Raw genomic sequence first — 9,927 nt, forward strand, 5'->3', positions numbered from 1 at the left:
TCCCTGAATCCGTGCAGACAACCCTAGGAAAAAAACCAGCATGAATGAATATCTCACCACCTCTGTACCTCGAGTTGGGTGTTTCTGCGCTAGTTCAGAAGCTTCACTGGTGCTGCTAGCGCAGTGGGTTTACTTTAGGGTGTGTCCTCAGCTCCGCACTGGGGAGAAGCTCTTTCATGGATGTCTTTCCTTCCAGGAGAAACCCGGTCTCCTGATAGATTCTGTTGTTTGCACATTGAGCAGTTTGACCACAGGATGTCACTGTAATTCCAGACGCGAAAAAGCATCTCGGGGGTTGCTGCAGGAAAGGCCATGTTGGGCGAGCTAGAACTTCCCCATCATGATGGGGCAACGATTTTTTTTACTCCTTAGGGGGGAAAAAAAAGGTCCTAAGATAGTGAAATGTTCTTTTCTGCTACGTTTGGAAAGTGGTTGGAAATTGGAGAGGACCTTTACCTCTGTGCCTCTGGTTCTTTCCGCGTGGGATAACGCGAGGGAAGGAAAGCTAAACCTGTACATTTGCCCCAACAGTGGGATCCTGCTGAGAGCCACTGGCTCTGGGGTGCTCTGAGGGGTGGTGGGAGCACTTGAGTTCCCACTAGTGGCCCAGAAGCCCCAGTGATAAAAGTTTCCTTTTGTTACAGCCTCCAAGACAGAGTGTCTCAACCTAACCATGACAGAGGTGGTCAAAAGGCAAAACTCCAAATCCAAAAAAAGTTTCAATCAGGTAACTCAAATCATGGTGCTCTTACATTTGGTAACAGGAGGTGGCCTGGCTCAGCTGGAAGGAAAGCGGGGCAGGAGGGAGTAGCTCCTTGGGAGCTCTGTTTGCTGTTGGCTGCCAGGTCTGCCCGAGGGGTGCCCAGCTCCCCTGCTCCCCTTCCCTGCGCAGGGACACGCACTGAGCCGGGCACCTCCCTCACTCAGACTCTCTTCTATCAGCAGATCAGCGTGTCCCAGATAAAAGTAGACAAGGTCCAGATTATCGGTGTCCAGTCCTCCTTTGCCGTGTGCCTGGACCAGGATGAACAGAAGATCTTGCAGAGTGTAACCAGGTAGGAACTGCAATGTGGTCTGCTGCAGTCAGCGCTTCTGGGGTGGTGCATCCTGTCTGTAAGGACTTGTCCGTGAAGCCCACGGGGTAGCTGAGGTCCTGAGCACCATGGTGGGTCTATGCCAGATGCTCAAGCTCTGTAGTGCAGCTGAGCTCTGGTGGGATGGATGGTCCTGCTCAGATCCCAACAGCAGGTTACGTTCGTGACTGTCCCAGTCTAAAGGGTGGTCCCCAGTCAACTGTTAACTCTGCAAAGACAGCTCCTCCAGCAAGAGCGGTCGTAAGCCAGTGGAAAGGTGTGCAACGTAAATAGGTGTTTGAAGAGCACTGGGCGCGAGCAGAGCCTTCAACTGGTAAACCTCATTTGGGTTCTGCCACCGTCGACCTTACCCATTACAGCTGGAACCCGTAACCTTCATGGGAGAGCACAGGAGAGCACAGAGCAAGTGTTGTTCGTTTGACTGTTCACCCGCCAGTCATGTCCCCAGAGCAGTGAGCTGGCTTCCCAGGTGATGGAATTTGAAAACTCGCTGTAGACAACATACTTCCGTGAGCACAAAGAGTTCCAACCAGTTGATCCACAGGCCTTAAAAATGTGTGAGCATTTTGATTTCCCCTCAGGGAGAGCAGAACTCTGCAAGGTTTTGCTGCCTCCAATGGAAAAAGATTTCGGATCTTACTTCTTAAATAACCCCAAGAGAAGTGTTTGACTTTGCTTGTTGTGTAACTCACGGGGCTTGTGGGAGAGCTCACTGTGTGGACTGGAAAAGAAGCTACTTCCCTCTCCCCAAAACTTGGGGATGCAAAAGTTCTCATTTTCCCTGATGAGTTTTGGAAATGACTCTTCATGGATGCTTCTGCTCTAGGTCCCAACCTGAGCTGTCTTGAACTCTCAGCACTCAAATTCCAGACCTGTTTAAACCTTTTTGCACTGATTCCAGATTGCAGATACTTCTTTTGCATCTGAGGACCGTGATTCTCAGCCCCACGCCTTCATTTACCTTGGTTTCCTTTTGTTCCCCTGCAGGTGTGAGATCACTGTGTGCTACAAACCCAGGGACAGCGATCTCTTTGCACTGAGAAGGTCCTCTTTGCCTCCCCAGGACTCCTCTGAGTTTCATTCTCTCCTGTGTTTACCCATTGCCACCTTCAGTGGAGCACTGCCGTAGAAGAGCCCTGTGTCCTCTCAGACCAGACTCCCATCCCACACCAGTGTAGGCTCAGGAGGAGGAAGCTGCCTGTCCCCCGCTTTGGAGACCCAGCTGTTCTTGTCCAAGACATCCTGCAGCCAAAGGGTTAGCGTGGAGGCTGAGCTGCTCCTGGTCTGGGCTTAGCCCGACCTTGGGAAGTGGGAACATCGGTGTTGTGCTCTGGTATCTCTCAGGGTCCCTCAGCAGTGGGAAGAAAGTGGTTTCCTTGAGCTCTCCACCTGGTTCAGTGGGCTGGATTCAGAGGGCAAGGCAAGGACAGCGGTTCTTTCCTGCCAGCAAGTGGCGCTGTGGCTGGATTTGACACCCACAAGACCAGTGGGCTCTGGGGGGAACTCATGAGGGAACACTTTGGAGAACAAATGTCCTTGGCTGAATGGTGGTAGGTGGCCTTCAGTGCATGCTGAGCTGCAGTTCACCCAACCAGCGTCCTCATGGCATTTCACCCGTGACAGGCTGAGGATGCTCAGGACCGTTTCCTCCAGGTTTCCTTTAACTGATGAAGGTTGGGTGTCTCGCAGAGAAACGGTGCAGGGCAGAGCAGCCCAGCGGAGGTCCGGAAAGCCCCCAGCACGGGTTGTAAACTGCTGCTTGTGTTCCAGTGAATGGAGTGTGATGGGCCATGCCAGGGCATGGACAGCTTGTCGTGTATACATGTATTTACTGTAAATCCGGGCCCTGCAGGGGATGAATGTCCAAATTCTCCAGAATTTCAACGTTCATCCATGAGACGTGCTCCCTGTTCAGCTCATGTTCTTGTGTCCTGCTCCCCAGCACTGTACGCTAGAGACACCTGAGAGGCTGAACCCTCAGTAGTTGTTTGAAATATGGCAGGAACCACAGTCACACACTAGGAGAACCACTAGGATTGCTTCATGCTTACCTGAAGGAGCAGCTTTGCCAGAGAAAGACCCAGCACCAAAAACACTAGTGACACCTACAAGCGATGACAGGATTTGATCTCCCCCCCCCTCCCCTCCCCTGCAAAGAGGCTTTCTACCCTCTTCCTTCTCTCTGCAAGGTTGTAGGTACAGAAAGGTGCAATATTTGGGGGTATTTAGAGGTAGTCTGACCCCATGAGCAAAAAAAAAAGTGAGACTGGAAAAGCCTTGCCTGGTTTTATAGCCCTCGAGCTGTTTCTCAGTAGTCGTTGGTGATTGCACTAATAACAGGCAGAAGAGGATGCTGCCTGCTGCAGGCTAGAAGGGTCTGCTTCATGGAAACATCTGGAAGGGGCCCCTGATACTGCTGGGGGGCTACAGGGCTCAGCCACAGTGTGATCAGTTCAGAGTGGGTCCCTTGATCCGCCAGAATACGGGACCTGGTGAGCTCTTAGCCCTAGTTAGAACAAGGCTGGGCTCTGTCCCCAGGGGCTGCTGGCACAGCAGCAGTGTCGTTTGAGGTTGAACCTGCCAGGAAAAGGGCCAGAGCCCCTGGGCCTTCAGTTGTCTTGAAGGAGCGTGGGTCAGGTTTGTCTGCTGGCTTCCTCCACATCCCTCCTGGAAGTGTTCGGGGGGTCCCTTCTGTGCCATTGGTTCTGATCCTGGTCCTGCTGGCTGCTGGACTCGCTTTCTGTTTCCACTGCCTCTGTGGCTTGGGGACAGCTTGATCAGGGCCCAGTGGTGGACATCTGGGGTTAAGGAGGTGCTAGGTGGCTCTTTAGTGTCCTCAGCAGAGCTGGATGCAGCTTCTGCCAATGACCAGAAATGAGAAAAACAAGACATGAACATGCTCCTGAAGCCTCTGCACTTCATCCTCCTACTTGAATAAATCATCCCAAGGATGGTGCTGCCTTGTGGACTCCAAGAAGAGACCCTCGTGCAGGACGAAGCATCATTTGAACATAAGCTGGCGCTCTGGCTCCACCATGATGCAAAGCCAGCTTGGACTCCTGGCAAGGACCCACCTTCCTCAGCCGTGCACCAGCTCCAGGAGCACCCATTTCCCTACGTGCGTGGAGCAGTGTCTGTACCTCGCTGCAGCGTGGACTTGGCAGGGACACCAAGACACGGCCAGGTCGTGGTGGGCTGTCTCGGCTCTCCCAGGGTGCCTGTGGGGCCATGTGGGAGCACACGCTGGGGTCAGTGCTGTGCGCCTCTGCACACCAGTATCTTAAGTCCAATAGGCTCAGTGGATCAGAAGCAGATTTTAATAGCTCTTACCGTGCACTTGGAAAAAGTTTTCCCACTGACTCTTCATTTCCCAAACCGGTTTGTGTGCGTCTTCTCAAAGGGGGCTGAAATTCGTCAGCTGGTTATTTGTTCGATATTTTAAAATAGCACCTTATCCTGTCAAAACAGTGCTATTGTGATGGTGATATCCGCGGCCAAATATATCCCCGTTAATGACCGAAACCTGGTTTCAGCTGGCCCTACAGAAATACCAGAGAAGAGGATTTCCATCTCGGAGAAAAACAAGCATGAGCTCTAGGGACTCATAATCCTGGTGAAGGTTTTGACCTCTGCTGCTTTCTGGAAATGAAAGAAGTCTGAGGTTCTTTCAGGTCGTCCTTGTACATATGTGGCAGCCTCACCAAATCTGTGTAATGCCTGTGCTGATCTGTAAAATACTATGCAAAGAACTTTTAAACTGTAAAATATTAAATGGTGATTTATTTCGAGTACCAGTGCAGCGTTTGCGTCAAGTCATTCCTCCGTGTCTCCGTGAGGAGAGCAGGGAGCACCCGGGTCCTTCGCAGAGCCGCTGCCCTGAGAGCAGGAAAAGGCTCATAAAGTCATGATGATGGTGAGCTCGGTCCCAGAGGGCCCGACGCAGAGAGCTGCAGAGGTTAATTGAGCTGCTTCTGTTCTGTGAGTAAAAAGCAGGTTTCGATGCTGTAAATCCAAAATCTGTTTCAGGCTGGACTGAGGAGGAGAGGAACTAGCAGAGCCTGTGTGCGCCAGGTGAGACCTGTGCACACCCTTCCCTTCCAGGAGGCTCCTTGACCCTTTTCCTGTCACTTGGCAGAGAAATACGGGTTTTGCTGAAAGCGAGGCGCTCGGCAGCTCCTGGGGCTGTGGGCGAGCTCCAGCCCTGGGTGCACAGCAGAGCCCTGGGACTCCTCGGCTGCTGGGGGTCAGTTGTTGTCCAGCAGCCAGGGATTGGGGTGTTTCTGACTCAGAAACCTCTTCTCCATCTTTGGGGATGCAGGTGGAGCTGTTGTGACTGAAAAGACTCCGAAATTCATATTTCATAACGACACTTACAAGTGTTTAACTGTCCAAGTGTCGCCTTCTCTTCCTGTGGATATTCAAGGAAAGAGGCTTAGCTGGGAGGTGTGAGGGCCGGTGTGTCCTAGTCAAATAAACAACGTGGGAAAAGTCATTCCAGCTCAGACAAGCTAAAAACCAGATGAGAATAACTCGTTAATGAGCACTTTGTAATGTATCAGCCACCAATTTTTTTTCCACTCTGATTAGAGAATAACAAAAGGTAGTTTTTAAATAAGAAGAAAAGGCAAATAAGGAAAATACTTTATTTTCTGAGCTGGAATGATAATCTGCTTTGGTCTGTTCTCAACAACAAAACCCACCAAACCTAAACCGCAAATCCCTCTCCCCTGTTCTTTTTAAAAACCAAAGTGGGAAGAAGAACACACATGCCTAAACCCAAAGTTGAAAGTACTTTGTTCTAGAAATGTGCGTGACGAGAAGTTGAGGATCAGGGCTGGAGCCCGATGCTGAGGTGCTGCATAGCTGAGGGGGTTGATCTTCTGAGTACAAAAGATGTAGCCAACAGCCGCTGATGGAATAAGTGAGCCTGGGTTAAGGCTGGACTCTTTAACAAAACTAGTTTTGCCTCTTGTAGATACGGTCAAATCAACTCGACGGAGCTTTTTGCAGCTCTTGCAGCATCAAAGCTGAGCTGGTCTGTGGCCTGTCTGCGGCTGTGAGGGATGGAAGACAGCAGGTAAGCTGTGTCTGGTGTTTCAGGGAACACCAGCTTGCGTTGGCTTCCCAAAGGAGTTTGGTTTCATAAAAAAAAAGTGCCTTGGAGTTGTGGTATGTGTTAGTTTATCACGGGGCAGTGGCAGTTTCAGATGGTGTCCTGCTCTGTCAGGGGTTGTCATCCCACAGCCACCTCCAAACAAGCTGCTGGCCTGGGCACAGCCTGGAGCACGACATGCTGCACTGCTGGTGAGTTAGTTGGGATATGGAGATGTGGTGTGGGGTGACTTCTCGCCACCCATCATCAGTGGTCACCCTTCATCCTCTGCTCTTCTCCAGTGGCGCGTCTTTACTCGTGTGATCCCCATGGCTTCTCCCTGCCAGCTCTGCAAGGAGCCATCTTGGCCTGGATGCTTGTGTCGGGTACCAGGGTGCCTCGGGAGTTGTTTGAGAGCCAAATCTGCCACCCCAGAGCCACCACGGCTCAGTGCTGGCAGAAAGCAAGGAGCTTATCACATGCAGGCAAAATCAACCCGGTTGCTCAGGGTCTAGGCAGTGTGTGAATAGCTTCAGAGATGAGATGTTCATGTGCATGAGGTGAAGAACCACATGGGCCAATGCTCACCCAGAGAAGAGGTCCCCGAGTGGCCATTCCTGGTCTGGTGGCTAATCAGAAATACAGAGTGAATTAGCATCAACAGGCAGCACTGAGATTGCCTGTCCTGTTTCAGGGGTTAAGATACTGCCCTGCAAGTTAGGAAACACAGGGGCCCTCCTCTTCTGGCAGGTGGGGCATTTGAACCCACCTTCCACGGTCTGTGTAGGTCACCATCAGGTTGTCTGAATGGCAGCATTGCTGCGGGACAAAAACCAAACCACGCTCCCAAACCATGGCAGTTACATCTTGGAGCGTGCTGGGTGAGGGAAAAACCACATTCATTCCCAAATGGGGTATTTGTAGTCTGATTTATCTTTAGCTTTACTGTCATGTTGAGAAGCAGATCACAGAAGTTCATGCGATCTGCTGGAGGTGAGCAGAGGTCTGCCAGGCCCAGGACGGCTGCCTGGAAAAAGCTGGAACCTGAGCCTGGGCTTGGTGTGCTGGGACAAAAATGGTCCAAGCATTCGGTTGGCGATGGGACACTTCACCTGGGTGCGGGGACCTGCCCACAGGCCTGTGCAGCTCGGCACCTCTGACCCCTTCCTCGGGCTCAACTAGTCATTTGCCAGAACTGTTGTGGCAGAGCTTCCTCATGTACTTTTGTTTCCTGGTAGACAAACGTGTGGTTTTTGTGGTGGCATTTCTAGGTGCCCTGCAGCAGATGGGGGACAATGCAGGCTGTGGAAGCCCGCAGCGACCTGGGGTTTGGGTTATGGGACCTCAGCTGAGCTGTTGCCAGGAGATCTTTTACAAGGGGGTATTTCAAAGGTGCTCATTTGCTCTCTCAGCTGTAGCAAGAAATAGCAGAGAGCAGAGTCAGGCTTCCCGGCAGCTCTCGGTCCCTGCATACCAATACAGGATTAACGTGCCCAGGGCATCTCCTCAGTTAGAGGTCACAGCCCCCCAAGCACCATCCCCTCCTTTCTGGCTGCCTGTCTGCTCCCATTGCTCCATCTCAAATTACCTTCAACCGAAGCAGAGGTACCTGGGGACGGCTCAGGTCCTGCTGGCAGAGAGCCCCGAGCTTGGCTCCCTGCCTGCGGGCTGGTGACTGGCTAACCCAGCCGTGGCACGATGGTCACACTCGCCCCTGTGCCAGGGACAGGGTCTGCCGGACACAGAGGGGTTTATCGAGAGACCCACCGATAAGCCAGCACTTTCAGAAGAGAAGGGAGAAGCAGAAAAAATCCAGGGAATGTCTTTTCTGGCCAAATTCCCCGCCTTAGTTCCCTCTTGGGGCTGCACGTTTCTGGGCTGGGGGAGCAGCCTCTTCCCCGCGTGCTCTTACAGACAGCTGGAAAAGGCTGGGAATGTCTGTGAGGTTTTTTGCTAACTTTTGAAGGGTTTTGACCAGCACCTGGGACTGAAAAGGGCGTCTGACACCTGGGCGTCCCAGGACCGACCTTTGCTCAGGGCTAACGAGAGCAAGGCTGGACAAGGGAAACATTTCTGAGCTGCAGGCGGCCGTTCCTCTCTCCTGGCAATGCCTGCTGCTCCACTGTCCTTATCTTATTTGTGCTAATCAGAGGTCAATGAAAAGTTAACGAGGCTCCTGAGCCTGCATGAGGAACAGTTTTCCTAGCAGGGAAAATTCACTGGAGAACCGTAAGGGTGTAAAGTTGCGCAGTTACCGGCATGTTGTGGTGCCGCGCATCTCCCACAGCCTGTGTGCCTGTGCTGGTTGGTGCAGACAGATGATTGCATGAAGAACGGGGTGGGCTTTTCTGTGCCAATCCCAAACTCACCTTCCAACGTTCTCCTTTGTGCCCTTGTAATCCCCTCTCCCCTCCACAGGCACCTCCTTTGCAGCACTCATGGAAAGAAATGCAAAGGCTGAGGATTTTCAGCCTAAGCAAACACACCCCCAAACTGAAATCCAAATCAAGACAAGCATGAAAAATATTTGGTGGAGTTTACTCACCTCTAGGATAACCTGGACTTGGGTTTGCCTGCAGAAAACCTTCTGGCCAGTGTATTTAACTGATGTTTGCATCTGCAGAGGGTCCTCAAGCAGGGTGGCTCAGCCAGTCAAACACTCTCTGTCCTCACAAGGACTAGTCCTGCTTCTGGCCATGTTCCCTCTTGCATCTGTCTCCTCTCTGATCACTCTATGGCCACAGTGATTCTCTTCTTGTTCGTTCAGTCTCCCACTGGCTTAGGAGGCTGAATGGCTTGTGAAAAAGTCCAGACCTGGTGTGTCTGGGACCAGGGCGGGTATGCAAACATCATTCTCAGTGATGGTGAGAGGTATATTGGCTCCATCCACCTTGACTGTGCACTGACGAGAGCAGTGACTTTCTAGGAGACACCTCTGACATGCAGGTCAGAAATCTGGGGGGGATCTGGCAGGGTACCCAGCACCTGGGTCCTCCACACTCTGGTCTGCTGGGAGATCTCTGCTGATGGCAGGGTCTGTCGCATGTCCCAAGGGTGGGCATGCAGTGCTGCCCCTCTGCACTGTCTGGGGGCATCGGCTGGGTGCTGACACGCAGGGGAAAATGAGACCCTGAGTCATCAGAACTTCCCCTGTGTGACAGGACATGTTTTTTCCAATCGTTGGTCTCTGTGCTGACTTACTGTCAACTGTGGGTCAGGCAAAACCCCTTGAGGACACAATGGTCTTGTAGAGTTTCCTAGAAGAAAGTTCAGCTCATTGGGGGTTTTCCTGCCCAGGAATTCAGCTGAACTGTAATACTAAAGCCATTGATTAGAGTTTTGCTGCTGTTATAGGGCTAATTTCAATGGTGCACTTGGTACAGTGCTGGGGAAGGGCAGCTGGAAACTGCCTGGGGAAAAAGAGCTGGGGGTGTTGGTCACCAGCAGCTGAAAAGGAGCCAGCAGAGTGCCCAGGTGGCCAAGAAGGTCAAGAGCATCCTGGCTTGTCCCAGCACTGGTGTGGTCAGCAGGACCAGGGCAGGCATCATCCCCTGGGATGGGGGCACTGGGGGCACTGGTGAGGCCACACTTCAAATCCTGGGTCCAGTTTTGGCCCCTCACTGCCAGAAGGACATTGAGGGGCTGCAGCGTGTCCAGAGAAGGGCAACAGAGCTGGTGCAGGGTCTGGAGCACAAGTGCACTGAGGAGTGGCTGAGGGACCTGGTGGGGTTGAGCCTGGAG

General features: G+C 52.3%; 1 protein-coding gene across 1 annotated transcript in view; it reads left to right on the plus strand.

Moving 5' to 3' along the window:
* The window catches only part of PIK3R5 (phosphoinositide-3-kinase, regulatory subunit 5), a 25,343-nt gene extending 23,120 nt beyond the window's left edge, over nt 1-2,223 (plus strand). Inside the window, exons 17-19 of the mRNA XM_010138330.1 lie at nt 645-727; nt 946-1,055; nt 2,082-2,223. Of these exons, the coding sequence (XP_010136632.1) occupies nt 645-727; nt 946-1,055; nt 2,082-2,223 (335 nt within the window). The remainder of the gene's footprint in view (nt 1-644; nt 728-945; nt 1,056-2,081) is intronic.
* The last annotated feature ends 7,704 nt before the right edge of the window (nt 2,224-9,927 follow it).

Source organism: Buceros rhinoceros, unplaced genomic scaffold, assembly GCF_000710305.1.
Source record: "Buceros rhinoceros silvestris isolate BGI_N320 unplaced genomic scaffold, ASM71030v1 scaffold2526, whole genome shotgun sequence".
In the NCBI taxonomy this organism is placed as follows: domain Eukaryota; kingdom Metazoa; phylum Chordata; class Aves; order Bucerotiformes; family Bucerotidae; genus Buceros; species Buceros rhinoceros.